Source organism: Pempheris klunzingeri, chromosome 16, assembly GCF_042242105.1.
Source record: "Pempheris klunzingeri isolate RE-2024b chromosome 16, fPemKlu1.hap1, whole genome shotgun sequence".
Lineage (NCBI taxonomy): Eukaryota > Metazoa > Chordata > Actinopteri > Acropomatiformes > Pempheridae > Pempheris > Pempheris klunzingeri.
Window position 1 is genome coordinate 18,108,327 of NC_092027.1, and position 23,107 is coordinate 18,131,433.

Consider the following 23,107-nt stretch of genomic DNA (forward strand, 5'->3'; position numbering starts at 1 on the left):
CAATTTAAGATAAAAAAATTTAATTCAGGATGTTATTCTTCACTGTTACAAAGTAAAAACAAGAAAAATAAAAAATACCAACGAATGAGGCCCTTCCTCTTTCTGAACACATCAGGTAACATCCGAAGGACACACCATGGCTCAGCTGAAAGGACGCAAGTAAGCTTACCAACATTCACTGTGAAAGAGAGCAGAAGAAGTGTGTTAACACCAACTGTATTGTAGTACATGACCTCAGCAGCACAATAAAAAGTAACTAATTAGGAGCACGTGTTTTCACAATAAAGTGTCCTTTATGTGTTTTAGAGAACTCCAGACTATGAGCAAATGACCATCCTCCTTTTCTCCTGCTCGATAGGTCAGTGAAAACACTTAGATTTGGCCCCACCTGTGACCCCCATCACCATGCTGATGTTGCTGCAAACTGAAATCCTGAATCCACCTCATAGACTGCTATTGTTATCTCGCCAACACTAACTCTGGTAAAATTACCCATGTCCCTCCCATTCCAGTCGGGACTGCTGTCTTAACAAGGGCCGTTAATGCTACATTGTTAAAGATAGTTTGATACTAGCTGTCCGACTATTAAGCAGATTAACCTGTTGACCGCTGCATTAGCATGGTGCTCAGCTAATGTGGATCCAGATGAGAGGGCAGAGCTGATGTGGAAATTTGTGGGCAGTGCCTACTATGAAAAAAGTGCCTTTTTGAACGTGCAAAAATAAAAAATGATAAAAAAATAATAAATAAATGATGAAAATAAAAATATTCTAGTATAAACTGGAAAATAAATATGCCTCCTTTAAATGGACAAAACTGCACACACAACTACTTTTAACAACATAGCTGATTTCTAATGAGACAACAGCAAAGTCACCACTCCAATGTGGCTCGTTTAAGAGAAAATAAGGGACTTTGTTGTGTTTGTGGATACACCATTTTAAGGTCACTGGAAATATATTTTGAGGGAAAGCTCAAACTAAGGCTTGGAAAAAAGACATGCATCCACCACTTTGAACTATTAAAAGGTTTATATCATGGGACTTCTGTAAAATATCTGAATGGCTAAATGTATGTGCTGTTGGTAAAATGTGGAGAAGCTCCAACCTGAGCTCCTCATCAATCCTGGGTCTCCATACTCTCATCCTCTCCATCTCCTCCCTCCTCCAGAGCTTCATCTTCCTCCTCCTTCCTCTCTGGAGGTTTCTCGTAGGCCTTCTCTGACGGAGTGACGATCACGCCATCCCATGTAGACATTTCTGTTGCCAGGTCTGCAACAACAGCCACACAACTGCCCAATTAGAATGTATTCATTTTATTGTGCACACAGGCACAATGTGAAGAATCACGGGTCAGATTATAAAAGCATGACACTGAATGTCCCAAGTGGAAAATAAAATATTCATAGAAAAGGATCTGGCTACTGCATATCTTCATGTTCATTAGAAGGGCCCGAGCATGAAAATGCTAGGGGACTAAATGGTCCATGACGAGAAGAACCTGTTATTTTTATAGAAATGACAAAGATAAAAATTGCAAAGAATTGCACTGAATGACTTTACACCCACATTTGGATTGGGAAATTGCTAAATTGATATCACAGTCGAGCTAGGGTGAGGCGTGTTGGGACGGCTGTGGCTCATCCCTCAATCGAAAGGTTGGTGGCTCCTATGAGTCAGAATGTTGAAGTGTCCTCAGGCAAGACCCTGAACCCCAACTTGCTCCTGAAGCAGCTTCAGTGTGTGAAAGAACAGTCTCCTCCAACTAAGATTCCTCCTGAATGAGGATGTGATGTAAAAAGTAGTCGAAATGACTGAAGGCACTATACAAAATACAGACCATTTACCATGTCAGCCCTATAGGGCCCCCCAATTACTTAGAATTTCTAAGGTACAAGGGGTGCTTGAAAACTCATGAAACTTTGCGTGTGCATTGGGAGGGGCAAAACTTAATATTTCATGATTCCTGGGCATGTGTTTTGCAAATCAAATCAATGGCGGCTTCTAGAAAAGTGAAGCCATGGACAGGCATTGTCCCTTTACAAACTCGTCCTGGAGATTTAAGCAAAGCGACTTCAAAATCAGTACCTGATATCTTAAAAGAAGTTTACGATGCTAAACTGTGAAGCTTGTAAAGTTTCATAAAATGCATAGCGATAGATTTTTACCCAAAAATTGAAACAGGAAGTTGGTGTAAGTCAGCCAACGTCCACTCCAATCATCCAATATTCACTACATTTGACATGCACATCCCTCTCATCATTTGGCACATATGTCCTATTGGCTTTCATTAGCTCTACCCATTCCAGAAGTTCCAGTGTGAATTATTTGCCATGAAACAGGAAGCTATATTGGAAGGGCCAGGCATGCTTGAAAACTCACAAAGTTTGGCACATGTATAAAAAGGGGCTGAAATGTGTAATCTGATGTTGCTCTTGCTCTTGGTTATGGCATGCAGACTTAATGGCACCCATGCAGTGCATTTCACCTAGATGTATCAAATTTGGTAGACGTGTATGATGTCTAGACCTAAAAAACAGTCTCTTGGTGCCATGACCTATACCCAACAGGAAGTCGGCCATTTTAAATTTAGTATGAAATTTTAGTCTCAAAATATACTCCATGCTTCTAGCAGATCAACTTGATACACCTCAAATGTGGAGAGTTAAACCTCACCTTTTTGTGGAACAATGTGGCTCTGACAAGTGAACAATTGCATTCTGCTTCATGAAAAAATAAAATTGGAGCCTATCTTTTACGCTTCATCGTACACTGATGCTGAGTTCTGCAGGCTTTCGGCTGATCGCTTAGCACCACATGATAAAAACACACGATACACAAATAGCACCAATGGGTTGGCCCACAAAGAAGTCAAGATGCATTTTTGGGTATCAGACTTTAACTTGCCCCTGACGAGGGGTAGCACAATCTTGAAATTGTAACCTATATTTATTCTTGCCCGGCCCTAGAACTAAAGCCATTTTTGACCCTCCCAAAAATAACCATAATTAAACAATTAAATTAATATCATAAATGTGCAACAATAACTCAACTTAATGGCCTGAACTCACGACTACTAGTCAACTAGGAAAAGGATTGGCATAGTTTATGATTTTGCCTCTATATACTGCAGCTGGTATACATTTAAAGTCTAGTAGATTTTGAGGAAACAGCAGGATTTTCATACTAGCTTCCACTAATATAATGTAGGCAACACCTGTGTTTTGGGCTGCAGGCAAACATTACTACCTGTAGCTACTAGCTGCCCTTATTCACCACAATGTGTCACGTTAGCAGAGATGACAAGTAGCGTGTAGTAGTGTGGTAAAAAGCATTTGTACTGGTTTCAAGCAAGTTGCTTCATTTCTAAATAATGAAAATGTTCACATATAAGCTATTATGACATTATAGTGATGAATTTTCTATCCCCCCCCCCCGCTGGAAAGAAGACACTTGTCTATACATCACATATTGAAGAATGAAATTGTCTTACAGCTGGCATCTCCCTCAAGGCCAAGAATCTTCCTGTAGCCTCCATGAGAGAGCACCCTCACCAGTGTCTGAGCTGTGAAACACACCATGTCCTGCACAAACACAAATACACTGAACATTATCACACCATCAGCAATCAATCAATCTTTATTTATATTGCAACAATTCATAACAGCGTTCTCTCAAGACGCTTTCCACAAAGAGCAGGTCTAGACCAAACTAACCATCAGGTTCATGCAACACTTTATCTGATAAAATCAAACGGCCGGTGTGATCAATGCTTTCTACTTTCAGGAGTGCTACTGCCTCATATCACTGCAAAGAGTGTCACAACTGAGTATAACTAAGTGATGTACCATAAAGAGTGGAATAACAGTGCTCCCTGTATGGCTGCAGTATATGGATGGGACCGGACCTACCTGCTGTTCCAAAGTCATGACTGTGTGCACCCTGAAGTTTCCACTCTCACAGGGGTCAGTGATGCCCACAGAGCCAGGCAGAAAGAGGCCAGCAGCCAGCATCTGCAGGCAGCGCCTTGGAAACACACAAATCCAACACAAAGCTTAGCGACAATGTCCCATCTATAGTGACTGTATGGAAATGAAAACTGGAGGTGAGTGGGTACCAACCTGTAGGCCATGTTCAGGGACAGTGGCTGTCTGGACGGGTTGTTCATCACAGCAGAGTGGCCCTGCAGCACAGTTGGGTTAAGGCCTCATCACTGGTGATGCACATGTACCAATATCCAAAACTAACCCAATATCTGTTGCTCTGTCTAGTCAAATGTGTGTAGCTGCAGACTCGTGATCTTACCAGCAGATCTAGGATCCAGGGAGTTAGGGGTTCAAACCCAGGGAAGCGCAGCCTCAGGTCCTTCAGCAGGCGGATCAACACTTTGACCCTGAGGATTGTCAATATCAAATAATCCAGTAAATTCAAGTGTGTTCATGTCTATACCCAGCTTATCTAATGGAAGTTAAAGATTTAAAGGAGGCATCCTCACGTCGACTGCGAGGCGTTCTCCTCAAACCAGCGGGCATGGCGGATTGCAGCAAGGGCACTCTGCAGCACCTTGATGTCCACTGAAGAAGGAAGTAAAAAATATCTAAAGATGTGTTGTAAAAAGATTTATGGTGATTTTTTTGAGCATAGTTTTGCTTAACCTGTTTGTACGATTAGAAACTCTAATCACAATCATGGCGTTCTCTTGTGGATCACTGATAGCTTACAGCCACCCTAATATGTGAGTTTATGTAAAATAGGCTGAAAACTTTGGGGCACCTTGGCCCAAATTCAGGGCTAACAGTGCAAGTATTTCATTTGTATTTGCCTCTAAGAATAGATGTGTGGGAAAAAACACGAGCAGTGTGCGAGTAAAGACTACAACCTACGGTAATCTTCCACCGTCTCATCAGGAGCGTCCCCAGACGTTGTTGGGGGTGCATGCAGGTATGCAGGGGTCATACACACTACTGAGTCACATTATGAGTTGCCATAATGAAATTCATGCAAGTTGGATCAGTCTGTGATTCTTTTCAATTCTTTACTTTGATTTTCAGTGTGACTTTGAATCCAGCCCTCAGTCAGTACTAATTTATTCCCCATTTATGCACGCACTGCTTGGGGAAAAAAGTGAATGTAGAAAACTTTTGACAGCTTTGAACTTTTCAAAATAGTGGAAAAATAGCCGTGGCAAACACTGCATCAAAGCAACTGTGAGAAAAATGTTTTGTTTCCATCACAGAGATTCTAAGTGACTGACTGTAAAAGCACCTTGTCACAGCGCACCATAAGGACTGATGTTATCTGCAGGTGAGACTTCTGATGTCTCGTTTAAGATTTGTTGCCATAAGTTTTGCATTCTTTGAGCTCAAGATACTTTTGGGGCGGAAAGAAATAATCCAAACAATTCAAAGACAATTTCTGCACAGTCAGCACATGGAGGGAAGGAGAACTGCAGCACTGGTGAGTTCAACCATCCGTGCAAGGGAAGGGAGGGAGTTTCCCTTTTAAGTAGAACATAATGGTCCAAAGTTAAGATGAGCATCGCCGGTGTGTTAAAGGTTTCCAGTTCTTTCATATGTTGAATGTATGTGTGTGTTGGACATGTGAAAGTTCATACAGTGCAGCTCAGGGTCCAGCTTTCGCAGGTTTGGAGGGACGGTGGTGATGAGGATCTTGACTGTAGCATCAGCTGAACTGATCTCAAAGCCTGTCTCATTGGTCAGCATGGACAGCACTGAAACCAGCAGATACACAGTCAGCTGTCTACCAGATAAACATAATTAACTAACCAATAATCAACTGCTTAAATAAGCAAACAACTGCATGGTTTCAATCTTGGATCAAATGAAACAAAGCTACGTAAATCATTGCTGCGTCTTTACTGCCTATAGTTTAACATCTGCTAGATGAACTGGTCAGAGTAGGCCTTTCTCATGTATTACCCTGTTCAACTCAAAGCGTACATTTATTAATGACAACTTGAAAAACAGTCCCTTGTTGTGCTACCTTCAGTAGGGTCCTGTGAGCGAAGGGTCTCCACTACTTTGTTGCCAAGAGCAGCAACTGCCTCCACTGTACAAGAAAAAAAACATTATCCAACAATGCACAGGTTGCATCACAAAGGGATCTGAATAAAGTCAGTAGAATGACCACAAGCCATTTATTTTTTGGATCAGGCATCAAATTCAAAAAGAAAGGATATCGCCTGTCACAATGACCAGCTCAAGGCTATTCCTTCGGCAGTGGGGTATTGCACAGTGTTTCTAGGGATCATTTTCATAATGTTGCTGCAGCTGAGGACTGACGATCCCACAACTTTTTGCACCTTACAGTCATTGTGACCCAAAATGAGCAAAAATAGGGCCCAGGGTTTTTCCAAGATAACATTCTTCTTTACTAATTACTTACATGTAGGGAGGATCTTGAGGATTACAACCAAGTCAGCAACGTTGTGTCCTGTTGTCATGGTACCCTTCTTGTAAGAGCCCACCTGACGCACCTCTTCAATTTGCTAGGAAAGAGGTATGACGTTATTAACATGTTACTTACCAATATTATTAACTAGCTCAGGTTACCCACATGCTGCAGACCCCCAAATTGATGCACATCAGGACGCAGACCTGTTTTTGATAAGATGTAGTCTGATAGGATTAAGTTATTCCATAACTGTCTGTACTGTAGAGTCACTGTTTATGGTGTGAAACCAATGAACCGGAGACAGTCACACATATTCTTTAATCGAGCTAACTTCTATTCAATTAAATAATAGTGAAATCAAACTATTCCCCATATTTCTGGGGACCCTCTGGAACTCAAGGACTATTGGGGGGTCCCAGACCCAGGCTGAGAACCACTGACATACACTGTTACACAAGTAGAGGATAGGGACATGGTACATTGCACACATTGATCTGAAATACAATTGTGTGCATCACAGATTTGTTCCGGACGTTAAATGTGCGTCGAAAAGAAGTGACTCACCACTTCAAAGTTGCCAGGTGCAACAATCAGGTTGTCGATGACATTGTTGATCTTTGTGACCAGGGACAAGATGGAGGACTAAATGAAGGAAGAGAACAATAAAAAGGGTTTGTGTCAATGAACGTAAACAACACAGAGCATGGATAAAACAAATTGGCAAGACCTTGCAAGGGACTGACCTGCTCTGCAGGTGTTGGGCTCAGATCCTGGTTTCTCTTTAGCAGACACTCACTGAAAGCTGTCTCGTCGGGTGCAGGCTTCACTCTTGGAAAGGCCATCTCACACTTGTGATAAACAACCGCCTGCTTCAGTACTTCATTTATTTTACTACCGGCATAATCACATTATTATGATGCGTTTCCACCAACCATCAAGCCACGAACAAATTACATACAGAGTCAACGCAAAGACGCAAGACGACATCAATTTGCGGCAGGCGACAGAAATGAGGAGAATGGGCACGAAATATTAAACTTGAGCGAAAACTTTGCCAGGCAGAGAGTTCTGATTTCCCACAGAGGTGACTTCAGTGAACATATCCTCGAGGGGAATCTCAGCACTGACAGTCTGTCCTGGCATCCTGATGGTGAATCAAACTTGAAGCAGCCCAGTTGTAGTCTGCGGGCACCCGAAGCTACCACTCACCACGGAACAGAAACCAGACAGAAGAGGAGAGGGCTCGAAAAAAACAGCCAGCAAGTAAATTGGACAACTGAAAATGTGCCTGTTATTTGATTCTAGTATTCAGTGGTACTTTTCTATGAAGCACGTTAGCATAAGCACTAGCCCCAGTTAGCACAAGAATTAGCTCTAGGTCTCCTGTCATTGTGATTACTCACGCAACATCAAACTCGAGCGAAGGCCAATATTCGCTTCGTGCTTGGTGGAAACACACCATTAGAGTACTCCGGTAGTTTTATTGGAGAAGCATGATGTCCTGAACATAATCATGCAGACAGAATTTGCAGAACAAGCTTTTGCTTACTGAACAAGCCTCGAAACCCTTCTGACCTTCCTACAGTGATGTGCAGGTATACTCCAGGTGTGGTTACAGACATACCAGCAGACACTTCTGACTTCACCCAGCCACATGAAAAAGTGACGCTGGCTGCATTCAGAGATGAACAAAATACCCTTCTAACAGTCAGGTTTACTCACCACATAAAAATCAAATGGGATGTGTGGGACAAATGGACGGTACCTAAACAAAAGGGACAGAAAAATAAATCAACGGTTTGTACATAAGAGTATCACAGCATCATCTAAATGTCATTCTGGATGTAACACGATTCTGTTTGGTCTTGGAAATAATCCTCAACGTTCAACATGCTCATGCTGGAAATAACTCATGACATAAGGAATTTCTTTGTTCATTTCCACAATGGCATAACATTAGAAAAAGAGCAATTTATGCTCTACTCTTTGCAATGGCTTCCAATATGAATTTTAACACTAAATGCAAAAGATTTAAATGCCTTGTTCTACACGGCACCATAGAAGACGAATGGCAAACAACCGCTGATGGCGTAGGCAACACCTATCAGAGAAACACTGAACATCAGGAAGGCCTGCACTCAGCACAACCAAGATCTCCCTACATCCGATCCCCTCTCACAATTTCCTAAACTAAGGAAAACTCAGCAGAGGAAAGACATCAGAAACTTCAATGCGATCTGCCTCACAGAGGCCTGGCTGTAGGTTGAGGCACCAGACCACGCCGTCAACCCAGTTGGTTTCTCCGTTTATCGCATGGATAGAGACAAAGGGCTCTCCGAGGAAATTAAGGGAAGAGGTGTATGTATTATGTTTAACTGGGCCTAGTGTGACCAGAACAACATTGGGATGGTCGGAACCTTCTGCACCGCCGACCCGGAGTACCTCATGCTGCTGTGTTGGCCCTTTCGACCAGGGGTTTGCAGGGGTTACAGTGATAAACAATAACTACAAAGACACAGTCACCTGCTTCATCAAGAAATGCACTGATGACGTTGTCCCCAGAAAACAATAAAAACATTGCCCAACCAGAGGCCATGGGTTAACACTGATGTCTGTGCAGCTTTCCACTAATGGGCCACAGCCTCCACCTCCGGCTTACAGGCGGAGTACAAACAGATGCATTACACGCTAAGAATGACAATAAAACAGGGTATGGGGGATTACAGTTAGTAGATGCAGTCCAAACTAGCCAACATCAAATCCAAGCACAGTTCCCCCAGGCCTCTTCTACCGTACCATCACATCTCATACAACAAAAGGGCCTTTAGACGGGCGAGTGCAAAACTAACTAGAGTCCCAGAGGGTCACACCCACAAAACAGCTGCAGGGAGGAGACACAGGACTCTAAAATCCACACCATCTCTACAATACCCATTCACCTAGGAAGAACTCCAGTCTGGTGTATTGGAGCCTCCTGTCACATTTCCTTGGTCTAGGACACAAACATTCAATGTATAAACACCTCTTCACTGACTGTACCTTTTTCAGCACCTTTTATCACTTTTTATCACGCGGCACACCATCACTTCCAGGACTCCTTGTTACGCTGAAGATAGCTCCTAATGACATTGGCTGTATGTTTGGGTCGCTGTCCTGCTGCAGAATCAATCTGGGGCCAATCAGACGCCTCCCTGATGGTACTGATGATGGATTAGTACCTGCCTGTATTTCTCAGCACTGAGGACACCATTAACTCTGACCTAATGCCATCTCCATCTGCAGAAATGCAGCCCCAAACTCACAAGGAACCTCCACCAGCTTCACTGTTGTCTGCAGACATTCATTATTGTTCCTCCCCCAGTTTAAAGCCTCCTACACAGTGTGGGTGTGCTGGCACAACTGGAGTGACAAAGAACACCTAGATCCTGAGCTCTATCATGTCACAAGACCATCAGTGATCAGCATCAGCTATGCACAACTCTGAATATTAGAAATGGGTCATGATTTTCAAATATTCGAATTTGAATAGTTTAGATGACTATCGTTTTGTTCTAGAAATATATTCTCCTTTTTACTGGTGCCTGAGTGTGTGTGAAAGAAGAGTCTTCTCCAACTTTGTCTCCTCCTGATGGGTGAATGAGGATGTGAAGTAAAAGTGCTTCGAGTAGTCAAAATGACTAGAGAGGCGCTATAGAAATACAGACCATTTAGTAGTAGTAGATTGATCCGGGGCGCTGAGATGAAGCCACATCTCTGTAGATGTGAGCCTCTGAAATGGGACTAAGCCCTGTGCCAACCAAAACCGTGTAGGCCTTATACAGGAGGGTTATACTCATTGATTATCGTATGAATATCATCACCTGCCGAGGATACTCCATTTGTGATCAGTTTGAAAGAAAACCTGGAGTTTGCTTTGAATGATTACAGAGCCATGTCAGAAACCAGCGCTGAGGGAAGCACGGTGACTTTTCATCGTGGCATCTTCAACATGTTGATGGATACAAGCCAACAGTAGTAGCTCGGCGGCTGAACTCACCCTTGGACCATTCCTCCGCGGGACCCGAAGCGGCCTCCCCGGCCCCTGCCGCGGTCCCCTCTGGACACAAACACCGTAACGTTAACATGGCGGAACTGCTCACATACATTTTCTTGTCAATGTTAACGTTGTGAGTGTTGGTGCCGCGGCGACTGGCTTTAGGCATTAACCTCGTTAATACCACTTGCGAACATTAATGCTCGTTAAACCAACACACACATCGCTGTTAATGCATTCATTCATTCATTCGTTCAGCTGGCGTTACTTGCTAGCTAACGTTAGCCCACAGGAGAGTAAGTTACCGGAGTAAAATTACAAATTCATCCGCAGCTCAGCAATTAAACCATTAATACCCCCAACGGCGACGACACTTTAATGAATAAAGATAATGAACTCGCTAACATATTAGCTATCGTTGTAGCCAGCGTTCAAACAATGCACGCAGCTAGCTGCGCTCCCAACCCGCTCTACCAGGCACCAAAAGGTGCTTACTACCACAGGATACAACTAATGGCATTTAATATTAGTCGTATCAAAATACATGTACCTCATTGCGTACGACGTTTTGATACTTTAAAGTGAAAATTGTAGGAGAACTGATCACCGGCTCCTTTTGCAGGGGCTGCTTCCTGTTCTTCTTCTTCTTCACGTTTTTTAAAGCTGCATACTGCCACCTACTGTAGTGGGTAGTGTAGTACGAGATATCACCATGGACTACTTCTATGGTATAATCTTGTCTCTTGTCTTCAGACATCCCTCCACTGCTTTCAGTGCATCCTCTACACCATCTCCTGCTGTTCCCAGAATATCCACAAGCTTCCATTCTCTTCCTGCCTTATTTATGTCTTATCCTCTCTTCACTATACTTTTGATAGTATATGAACATGTGTTCCATATCCTCTGTAATACTTACTTACTTTCAGAACATTCATCTGACATACTTGTCCCATGCAGAAATAATGTTTAATTAAACCTGTGTGGTCAAACCTTAGTCTACTTAAAACTGTATCCTCTCCTCTGTTTCCTTGCAACACATCCTGTATATTAATGGTTTTCTGAACTCTGTAATATTTTCATATTTGCATATTCTTTGGCCGTCATCCCTGTCCCACCTGTCTTGCAATTTCTTCATCATTTCCTCCCTAAGCATCACCTTTGCTTTTCCTTTCCCAAAAGATATCTAAATGAGATCAGGGGGTGGAGACAAAAAGTTGCAGTTAAGTCAGACAGTTTCCAGCAGCCCTCAAGAATTTACAGGAAGACAGAAGAGAGGAAGAACTACTTACTTCCTGCTAGATTCACAAAAATAAATCCAGTTTACCTATTAAGGTGGTCTAAGTTTGTCAATCAATCAATCAATCAATCAATCTTTATTTATATAGCGCCAAATCACATCAGCGTTATCTCAAGATGCTTTACATGAAGAGCAGGTCTAGACCAAACTCTTTAATTAGAGAGAGACCCAACGATTCAGGAATTCAACATTAAGGATTCAAGAATTCCCACATGAGCAGCATCAGATGTTATATTGAGCAACAGTGGCAAGAAGAACTCCTCTTTAACGGGAAGAAACTTCGAACAGACCCAGGCTCAATGTGGGCGGCTTCTGTAGGGGTCCATGTTGGGTGGAGGTTGGACAGAGAGAGACAGAGAGACAGAGAGAGAGAGAGAGAGAGACATAGACAGAGACAGAGAGAGAGAGAGAGAGAGACAGATAACACAAACAGCAACCAACGTACTAGCAGTGACTATAGCACTAGTGTTAGAATGTCTTTTTCATGTAACAAGCTGCAGGGACATGTGTCCTAGATAACATACACGTTCCCCTCAAGTCAGCATTCTATCTTCCTGACTCCACTTTGTCTGGACGATGGTCAGCTCATATAAAGGTTAAGTCCATCTTTGGGGTACCCCCTCACATACCTGAAACCAGATCTTGCTTGTGGAATCCTATATATATGTGAAAGCTTTGCTCTGTATTCTTTAGTCTCATCTATGCCTGTGATGTTAGACTCTGAGCTCGTAAACCTACATAAACTTCTTGAATGAATCTTGGACTCCTCTCTTCATTACGACAACCACAGAAAATCAACCCTACAACTAGCAATAGGAATGTGACTAAAAGATTAGCAGTATGATATTATTGAAAAACAACGGTGTCACACTTTATTTGTTTTGCTATGCCACTGTTGAGGAGAGAATCAAAGATTTGATCCTTTAGACGTCATATTTGACATAAAAACAGTTTTTTTATAGAAAATGAATGTGAGGATTGTCATTCATAAGTAATACAATCTCAGCATTTAAGAAATGGACCTACTGAATTTACAGCTTTCACAGCTACTTACATAGACAAGGAGGAAAAGCAGGAAAAGCTTCTTATAGTCATTATTTTTTGATTTATTTATACTTTTTAATGAGGGAATGTGTGTGAATGCATGGACTAATTTTTCTGCATCATCTATGGATATGATGGGCCTGATTTTAGCAATATTACATATATGGAAAAAGGCAGTTCTAGAAATCTGTTTTATGTGGGAGTTAAAGGACAAATCCTGATCAAATAAGACTCCGAGATTCCTCACAGTGGAGGTGGAGGCCAGAGTAATGCCATCCAGAGCAGTTATGTTGTTAGTGACAGGATTGATGGTTGTGTGGTCTTCATAGCTTCATGCATTTGTCACTTCTAGGTTGGACTATTGTAACTCCTTATTATTAGGCTGCCCCAATAAGTCGTTAAAGACTCTCCAGCTGGTCCAGAACGCTGCTGCTTGTGTTCTGATGAGAACTAAGAGAAGAGATCATATTTCTCCTGTACTGGCTTCTCTTCATTGGCTTCCAGTAAAATCTAGAATAGAGTTTAAAATCCTTCTCCTCACCTACAAGGTTCTTAATGGTCAGGTTCCATCATATCTTAAAGAGCTCATAGTACCGTACTACCCCACTAGAGCACTGCGCTCCCAGAATGCAGGCCTACTGGTGGTTCCTAAAGTCCTCTAAAGTAGTGATGGAGCCAGAGCTTTCAGCTATCAGGCTCCTCTCCTGTGGAATCTCCTTCTAGTTTGGGTTTGGGGGGCAGACACCCTCTCTACATTTAAGAGTAGACTAAAAACCTTCCTTTGTGATAAAGCCTATAGTTTAGGGCTGGCTCAGGCCTTAGACCAGCCCCTAGTTATGCTGCTATAGGCCTAGACTGCTGGGGGACTCCCATGATGCACTAGGCTCCTCTCTCTTCCTCTTCCTCTCCATCCTTCTACTTCATGTCTCTTTAATGTCTTTTACTAACTTGGTATCTTCCCCGGAGCCTTTCTGTGCTTTTCTCATCTCTCTGGTTCCTGTGGATCCTGGTCCTGGTTCTCCTGCTGTGATTCTCTGCTTCATGAATCACTGCTGCGGATCGTCAGCCACTCGTCATGTTTTTCAATACTACCATATTGCTAATTCATTAGCTGCATTCCTGCTATAGTTGCTGTTATTATTTTAGTTGCTGTTTGTTTTCTCTCTCTCTCTCTCTCTTGATTGATTGATAGCTATGAATATCGAATGTTTTCAACCTCATTTTTCAACCTCTTTTTTCAACCCAGTATTATCTGAACCGCAATGCTAAAGTACACAAGCTGTTCTTTCAAGGTTAAATTGGAAGTTTAGAACCACTGTCTCTCTATCTATAGGACAGTTTTTTCTTGATTGTTTGTTTAAATTGTATTGACAAATAAAATTCTTATAATTCCAGTCTTTTGAACCTAAAATCTTCAACATGTAAGATAGTTGTCTTATCCATGACGTCGCACAGCCATTGCGCCTCCTAGTGGCAACATGAAGTAAAACTTCTGTGGCAATCATCATTTGATTTGCATGGTGTAGTCAACACTTCATATACTGGAATATAGGACGTAATCAGTGGCTGTTCTCTATGCAACTCTTCATGCACTGTCCAAAAAACGGGACGCAGCCGCCGCACTGTTCTGCTCACTGTTTACCTAAATATTTATGCCGGTTACATTTAGCATGTGTGATATGTAATCAAATGCATTTATACACAATTTAGGTTGTTTTGTTATACTAATCACTTTCTGTTAATATGAGCTATTGTATACTCATCCTGTACTGTATGCAAAAAGTAAATTAATAGCACAGTCTGCGCTGCACTAACTGAGAGGAAGGATTCGATGATCCACGTGTATGGAAGAGACTGCATGTTACAGAGCATTTTTTACATTTTTTTATTGACTTGTACTGAGAATGACAGCCACCATACATTTCCATTAAAAGAGGGAGCAGCAGCTGCTGTGGTCTGGGTCCTTCACTCATTCAGCACAGCCTTCGAACACAACGCAGATCACACAGGGGTTAACGGACATGCATGCAGCCATATACAAGACAGCAGTAGGCCAGGCACGCCCGTTACACTCGGGATTGCTACATCTGTCCCCACTGCCTTCTTCTGTTGTTTGTCAATCAGCACAATGTCAGTCATTAGTCATCACCAGTTTGTCAGTCCCACAGGATCTTAGCTTGGTCATTTGGGAGGGGTGTTCTATTCTTATCGTAGGACTTCTAGCCCATACTCAGCGCAGATATTTCTACACTGTGCCAACCATTTTGTTATGGTCTCATGTATGCTGTTCCTGTCTGCATCTTACACCCTGCTGTTTCAGGGGCATCTTTGCACAGCCTGCACCTTGGGTCCTGTCTGGTGTGGTAGACCCCCACCTCTATTGATCTTGTGATTTAAGTGCCTGCTCTTGTGCTGCCATGATTAGTGCTTCTGTGCTCTCTTTTAATCTAACCTTTTCCAGCCACTGGTAGGATTTCTTGATATCAGCCACCTCTTCTATCTGTTGGTGGTACATGCCGTGTGGGGGCTTGTCCTTCCAGGAAGGTTCATCCTCCTCTTCAGCATTGTCAGGTTTCTGCTGCCTGGGGGTATTCATTTTGCAGCTCATCTCTCTCTCTAAACATTTTATGTTCAGTAAAAATGTTTTTTATTAATCTGCTCTGTGTTAATATGAGTAGTGGCAGCAGACACGAACAGTCAGAGCTAGATACAGATACATCCATCCATCCATCCATCCATCCATCCATCATCTATAGTGCTTAACCGACAGAGTTAGATACAGATAGTTACTTAATTGAGTTAATTTCAAACAAAAATTTAACATTCTCCCCAGGCTTTTAGTACGACAATTAACTCTGACAGTAGCATATACAACAGACTCCTACCACAACTTGTTGCAAGTGAATTTAACACGAGTTAATAATTTTAATGAAATAACAACACACACAACACACAGATATCTACACAAAATAAATCAAGCTGTATTTCCTAGCCAAAGCAAACTCTGTGTACACGAGGCAGATTTGTCTTTAAATCTGAACCATAAAATCAGTAAGAAGTGATATCATTCAGATCTGGACCAGCCTCTAATCCCTGCCCACTCTTATCCTGAATAAATGAAACCCTTGACATGAATGACTACACCATTCATGTAGTCAGGCAGAGATCAACTTCCCAGAGATCATCGGAGCAATATTGGACTACCTGACTCACCATGGCACAAGTGAGATGGCTGTGGACAGATACTCTGTGTTTAGTGACCATAGCTATTTCAGGTAAGAAATCCATGTACATAGAAAGCTGGTCTGAAGAATGAAATGCATGTTGCAGCTTGTAGCAGGGTTGCTGTTTCTATCATTTATAACTCATCAAAGAAAGTGATGTCCTGCTAAAGGACTATTCTGCTGTTCCATATACCATACACTGATTCCCTGAAATTTCCTTGTCAACCTCTGGTTGACCCTTTGTGAGATTTCTGAGACTGATTTTGATATTTGCTTGATGTACTTTAAAATATTTTGACATGCATTATTTAATAGTCAATACAGTCTCTCCATGCTGTTAAATAGCATATGTAACAATCAAATTCAAGAAAATCTGACAACTCTGCCTGAGGGAATTGGAATGATGGAAACTAAAATTTGGGTCACAGGTGGTGAATGTGGAGTAATGCTGCAGAAGTCCTTACTTTTTTCACAAAGCAATATTTAGTGTTTTTTTGACGATGAAAGAAACCCTACGCCCCTTTCCTCATTTTTGCTGCACTAATGTCCAATCGAACAGTTTTGAAGGTGCATTGCTATGGCCACATCCAGGGCTTTGAACTAAATTGTTCAGATTGAAATGGAGTGATATTCTGGTACATGTTTGTCTTTCAAGTTAATAGATAATATGTCACACTGAAATCTGCAGGGCTTCTGACTGTTCAGTCGCATCACTTTGTCGAGCAACTCAGTTCAACTAAACAGCAGGCCTTCTGTCTGCCAATGGAGATCACCAACAGAAACTTCACCACTGCACTGCTCAGCCCAGGAACTGAGGAATATCGGCAAATGTACAAAGAAGTCGCTGATTTGGTAAGATGAAGTGGGCTGTAGTTACCAATGAGAACAATGTATTAGTGTTTTCTTTCCAAAATAAAATTTTAAAAAAGGTGGGTTGAAATGAATATCTATTGCATTTGGTATTTCTCCACTACTACCAAAATTTCATCCCAGGTAGTGGGGGGTAAAAAATATGTTTTGGCATACATAACATGATACATAAGATTTTTTACCTCCATTGAGATTATGAAGACATTGCTTTTTGAAAAGTAATTGTGAACTATTTTAACTTTCAAAATATCAACATGCAAGCAAGGAAATTTGGGATCTGGCAAATCTATTAGGTGCCGTCAAAATCAGAGACTATTTTTTGTGAAGTGAGTATTATTGGTATGGTAATGAGGGAACCAAGAGCATAAACTCATTTTGCCTTGAAATTTGTCAAGTTTAGGTCATGAGCATAGGCAATTATGAGACAATGGGTTCCTGGGCCTTGATACGTCAGAAATACCCCCCCCTACACAGACATAAATTCAAGTTCACCTGCATCTCAACAGGATTTACAGCACAATGAAATAAAAAACCAACAACATAATAACTGTAAAAAATCTTTATCTTAAAAACACAGGATTTACAATATAGGTATACTCATTTTATATATATATAAAAGAAAAATGGCACAAACAAGTAACAAAAATATACCACTCTTAACCACAAATAAGTCATCAAAAAACTAGTGTCCTACATGTTGTGAGGTGAATATGTATTGCCAATATAGACATTGCATATATTCAATATTGGGAAGCTGCTGATACTGATTCCAACACTATGCTTACATTTACCCAAAGGTAGATCTGACACATTGAAATAACAGCTGTAGCTACTAAATGACACGCCTTGTTTTTTTACAAGCTACTTGATCCAAATACTGAAGGTAAGGTACTGAAGGTCCAGTCAAGTTTATGAGTTTAAGTGATTGATATGATTTCAATAAAAACGAGAAAGAGAATAAAAAAGAGAATATGACTTACTAAACTAGGGCAGCATGTAGGTGCGATGGTTACCACTGTTGCTTCAAAGCAAAAAGGTTCTAGGTTTGAATCTGCTGGTCAGCAGGTTTGAACCAGGATCTTTTCTGTGTTGACATGTTCTCCCTGTAATTGTGTGGGTTTTCTCCAGATACTCTGGCTTCCCCTCACAGTCCAAAGACATGCAGGTTAGGTTACTTGCTGACTCTATATTGTCCAAAGGTGTGAATGGTTGTCTGTCAAGTGGAGGAGTTTAAGTATCTCGGGGTCTTGTGCACGAGTGAGGGTGAAATTGTGCTGGGGTGGACAGATGGATTGGTGCGGCATCAGCAGTAATGCAGGAGCTGTAGCGGTCTGTTGTGGTGAAGAGGGAGCTGAGCTGGACTTTACCAACCCTCACCTATGGTCATGAGCTCTGGGTAATGACTCAAAGAACGAGATCACGGATACAAGCATCTGAAATTAGTTTCCTCCGTAGGGTGTCTGTGAGCCTTAGAGATAGGGTGAGGAGCTCGGACATCTGGAGGGGGCTCGGAATAGAGCCGCTGCTCCTTCACATTGAAAGGAGCCAGTTGAGGTGGTTCGGGCATCTGGTCAGGATGATGGATGGATGGATGGATGGATGCTTGGATGCATGGATGATTTAAACTGACATGAATTGATCAGCTAGAAAGACTTCTCACTCTGTTGGAGATGTTGAAACTACAGAAACACTCAGTCCACTCTGATTGTACAGTGGTGTTTCAGAGTGCAGCTTCTTCACTCACAAATACTTTGTGGTAGTACAGGCACATACCCAACAACAGACAAGTTTTAGTTTGGCCTGCCATCAAGTTACTCAGAGATTTAACCTTTATTAGTGATAGCTCATATGACCTCATATTGGGGCAGCTGTGGTTCAGAGGTAGAGCAGGTTGTCCACTAGTCAGAGGGCTTCTCTAGTCTGCATGTTGAAGTGTCCTTGGGCAAAGCACTGAAGCTGAAGACTGATTGTGTGAATGTGTGAAACATCATTAGCTTCCTGATGGAAGATTGGCAAACTGAATGATGCGTGAGTGGGTCAGTGTGAGAGTGGCGTTAAAGTGGGCGAAAAGACAAGGAAGGGGGGCTGTACTGTTGCCTCACAGCAAGGTTGCAGTTCAACTCTGTGTGGAGTTGTCTCCCTGTGCTTTCAAAGCGCAAAAAATGCAAATTAGGTTCACTGATGACTTTAAATTGCAGCAGGAGTGAATATGAGCATAGATGGTTGTCTGTCAGCCCTGTGATTGACTCGTGATCAGTCCAGTGTGTACTCTTGTCCTGTATCAGCTGTGATTGGCTTCAGCCTTCCTTGCAACCCTCTAAGGGTAAGTACTGCTGCCAAAATGATGTACACTTGTACACTGTATCAATAACAGAGGTATTTCTTTCTATTTTTGCTGTTCCAGTCTAAGAATGTCATGTTCACTCCTTGTTCAGCCAGGCTGGAAGAAATCTCACTGGTAGTACCTTTTTGCTTTGAAATCTTCACACACCTGGCACAAAGTTTGCATATGTGCTTGTTTTGTAAAGGTGATCAAAGTATGTGTGTCTTCAGGAAAACCTTAACCACCTAGATGAGATGATGGATGTTCAATAAAACACAGGGAGGAGAACAGTGAGGACAATACATCACAGACAATGCACAACTGATGTGTTCACTGGCTACATTCCAATTCACTTGCATCAGTTCTCTCCACCTTTGTCCCTCCCACTTATGACTCGAAGAAAGGAATCAAGGAAACAGGTTTTCAGAGAAATTAGACATTCCTACTGAGCATTCTTTTTCTTTTTTTGTCTTTTCTGTTTTGTTTTGCAGCTTGAAGGGGTCTATGGTTGCGAGATCACATGCTCAACAGCTTCAATCTATGGAGGTGTGGCGGAAATAACTTTCAGGTATCATTGATATCATTGACCTTTCAATCATGGAGGAAATGGATTTGGGTGTTAGGCCAGATGATTGTTGCAGTGTGGACACTGAAGTGTCATTGGGACCCATGTTGTCTGAAAATAACAGAAGGTTGACAAAGACGGCTGATGTTTTCAATTAACAGAGAAAACATTGTACACTGCAGTTGATGCTATCATTGTTTAAGCTGCAGCAACAGGTGTGATTTTCTGAGGAAATATTGCTGCAGCATTTCATAATTTTTCACATAGCTATTTTTCAGTATTTAGTATGTGAGTATTTAGTGCATTAGTACTACTACATTTGAATAAAAAAATGGAAGAATATGTAATTATTCACAAAAAGAGTTAAAATTAATTGGTCTAGAATAGCATTAATGACAAATGTAGTCTACAAAAGTTTTTCTTTAATGTGCTTATACTAATACTTTCCTTCACAGCTCTGGATCAGTGATCGCAAATGCAATTGTAGTCTTCAATACCATCCATATCAACAACCATGTCGTCTATTTTACATTTACTGATAATGTCAACAAAGTTCAACCCCAAACTCTCCAACTTAATCTGGACTACACAAATCGTAAGATCTGATTTTTTAAAAATGATTCCAATTGTTCCTCCTTAGGGATGCACATGTTGTGTCCTGAAGCGTGTTTTACATATCTAATCACAACTTCTTTTTTTCCTTAGTTGACAATGTGAGAAGAACCACTGATCCAACTACTACCACCACAAACCCAACAACAACCAGAACTACTACAACACCCACGACTACTACACCAACAACTACCACAACACCTACAACTACCACAACATCTATATCTACCACAACCACAACTATCACAACTACCACAACCACAAAACTTGCAACTACAGCAACAACTACACCTCCTTCAACAACCTCAACCATGTCTCCCACAACTATCCCAACTACAGCAACAACTACACCTCCTACAACAACCTCAACCATGTCTCCCACAACTATCACAACTACAGCAACAACTACACCTCCTACAACAACCTCAACCATGTCTCCCACAACTATCACAACTACAGCAACAACTACACCTCCTACAACAACCTCAACCATGTCTCCCACAACTATCACAACTACAGCAACAACTACACCTTCTACAACAACCTCAACCATGTCCCCCACAACTATCACAACTACAACAACTACACCTGTCACTACCACAACACCTACAACTACAACACCTGCAACTACCACATCACATACAACTGAAAATACCACAGCTACAATTCGTACAATTACCAAAACACCGACAACATCTGCAAATGCCACAACACATACAACTGAAAATACCACAATTGCAACTCGTAAAATTATCAAAACACCTACAACATCTACAACACCTGCAACTAACACAACACCTACAACTGAAAATACCACAATTACAACTCGTACAATTATCAAAACACCTACATCATCTACAACACCTACAACTACAACACCTGTGACTACCACATCACATACCACTGAAAACACCACAACTACAACATTTGCAATTACCACATCAGGAACTACACCTACAAATATTATAACATCTACAACATCTGTAATTACCACAACACCTATAAGTATCAAAACAACCACAATGCTTACAACTACAACACCTTCAACTACCACAAAAACTACAACACCTGTAGCTACAACTGCTACTGCTACTGCAATCCAGATTTCTACAACATCTTCAAGCAAAACCAACGCCATTTCCACCACCAAGACAAATCATGGGAACCATAGCGACATTTACACAACAGATGGAAGAGACAATCCCACACAAAGCCCCACAGTGAACAGTACTATAACTGTGAATCCAAATAGCAAACATACAACCAACATACTGCCATCGGGTGGTGGCAGCAGCAGCAGCGTTGGGAGCAGTAACTTCGTACCTGGATGGGGTATTGCCCTTTTAGTATTAGCCGCTGCCATCTTGTTGCTACTAATAATCATCTTTATCATGATGGTAAGTTAACAAGCAGTTTAATATCTATATGATGTATTACAGTAACTGCTTACTTTAATGACTCTGAAATTCTGTTGGATTTAATCTGAATGTGAAAATGATCAATGGTCAAAACACAGGCACAACTAATAGCATTAACAGCAAGCAATTTAGGAGTGTGGGTGGTACAGAGCCATGATTTGAGCTATACTAATAAATATTTCTGCATTAACAATAAATGAAATGACTACAGTATATGTTATATTACAGGTACCACTCAGACACCCACAGAGTTAAGGTCACATGAGACTCTTTAGTGTCTTTCATCTTGTTGTGACTTGAGTGATGACAATGATTTGCAGATGATGGAAGGAAAACGTCCGCCGACTTGTTGCATAAAAATAGGTTTATTACAAAAAGATCAGTTGTCTAACAGGCTCCATAGTTGCCTGGAAAGACGTAACCCAATTATTTGTCTCTTACAGACAGAGTATCCCCTAGCCAAATTAACATCTTCCCCGAGCTTCTCTGAATGTCATCTTTTATACCTTTAAAAATGCTTACCTCACCATATGGTTTCCCTCAGGCCCAAAGAGGTCTTGCCCTAATAGGGAGGGATGTATAGAAATTGTCTCTCTTGGGAAGTCACCACATCCTTATATGTTACCATTCCTCTTGGGAAGTCATCCTGCTGCACCCTGACGTTATATGTTAACACATACCATGCATCCTCTCTGACTCTCTTACCTAAACATTCACAGAGAAGACACACACATACATATAACATAGCAGACGCACATAACATATCAGATACCACAATCTTATTGGTTCACTCTCATAGATCGCATCAATATTGTTTCTAGCAGGTAACTATTTTCAGTGAAATTGCTCGAATTTTCAGATTGCTGTGGAGTTCTTACCACATCTTACCCAAAATTTCATTAATGCAGCTTTAATGCTTTATTAGTTATACCAGTGCTTTTTCAAAATGTCTAAAAAGAATAATTTATTCTCAACCCAGTCTCACAGAAGTTCATGAAATAGTCACGAAATTTGAATCTATAAATTTGTTTTCCGTGGACATGAATTTCAAGCCAGTGTATTTCTATGGTATTATCTCTAACTCTAACCGCTACATCACTCAACATTTAACCACAAGATTTTATCCTTGTTTTCCTCTCTTTATTTTATCAGTCCGTGGTGGCCAAAAACCTGTCTGATAACAATACGAGCGCTTTAAGCTCTGACCATCCCTTTTAATTAATCTCTCCCTCCATCCTAAATAATCTAATAATGATTGATTTAGCTTCTTTCACTCCTCTTTTCCTTCTTTCCTTCTTTTCTCACTGA

At 41.4% G+C, this 23,107-nt stretch overlaps 2 protein-coding genes across 2 annotated transcripts; one reads left to right on the top strand and one right to left on the bottom strand.

Moving 5' to 3' along the window:
- Nucleotides 1–3: 3 nt before the first annotated feature.
- Nucleotides 4–11,084, bottom strand: ilf2 (interleukin enhancer binding factor 2). Its single transcript, XM_070845854.1, has 15 exons — nt 10,997–11,084; nt 10,450–10,509; nt 8,136–8,178; nt 7,157–7,261; nt 6,978–7,055; nt 6,405–6,507; nt 6,003–6,068; nt 5,614–5,730; nt 4,495–4,573; nt 4,305–4,392; nt 4,121–4,182; nt 3,911–4,025; nt 3,493–3,583; nt 1,108–1,271; nt 4–178 (listed from the first exon to the last, which is right to left on the bottom strand). Exons 1-14 carry the CDS (start codon nt 10,999–11,001, stop codon nt 1,120–1,122), a joined length of 1,164 nt encoding a protein of 387 aa, XP_070701955.1. The 5' UTR covers nt 11,002–11,084; the 3' UTR covers nt 4–178; nt 1,108–1,119.
- Nucleotides 11,085–17,886: 6,802 nt separating this feature from the next.
- Nucleotides 17,887–21,552, top strand: LOC139215861 (integumentary mucin C.1-like). The gene is made up of 6 exons (XM_070846895.1): nt 17,887–17,924; nt 18,010–18,046; nt 19,696–19,772; nt 20,225–20,364; nt 20,475–21,163; nt 21,388–21,552. The coding sequence occupies exons 1-6, from the start codon at nt 17,887–17,889 to the stop codon at nt 21,550–21,552; spliced, it is 1,146 nt and encodes a 381-aa protein (XP_070702996.1).
- The last annotated feature ends 1,555 nt before the right edge of the window (nt 21,553–23,107 follow it).

Bases quoted from the DNA above. Each gene is read 5' to 3' on its own strand.
- ilf2 (XM_070845854.1), bottom strand. The intron at 5,731-6,002 runs GTAGCACAACAA...TGCTGGTTTCAG, and splicing joins CTCACAGGACCCTACTGAAG to TGCTGTCCATGCTGACCAAT. The intron at 4,574-5,613 runs GTATGAACTTTC...TTCCTTCTTCAG, and splicing joins GCTGGACCCTGAGCTGCACT to TGGACATCAAGGTGCTGCAG.
- LOC139215861 (XM_070846895.1), top strand. From the start codon at position 17,887: ATGGTTACCACTGTTGCTTCAAAGCAAAAAGGTTCTAG. The intron at 20,365-20,474 runs GTAAGATCTGAT...TTTTTTCCTTAG, and splicing joins TAATCTGGACTACACAAATC to TTGACAATGTGAGAAGAACC. The intron at 21,164-21,387 runs GCAACTAACACA...AACACCTATAAG, and splicing joins CTACAACATCTACAACACCT to TATCAAAACAACCACAATGC.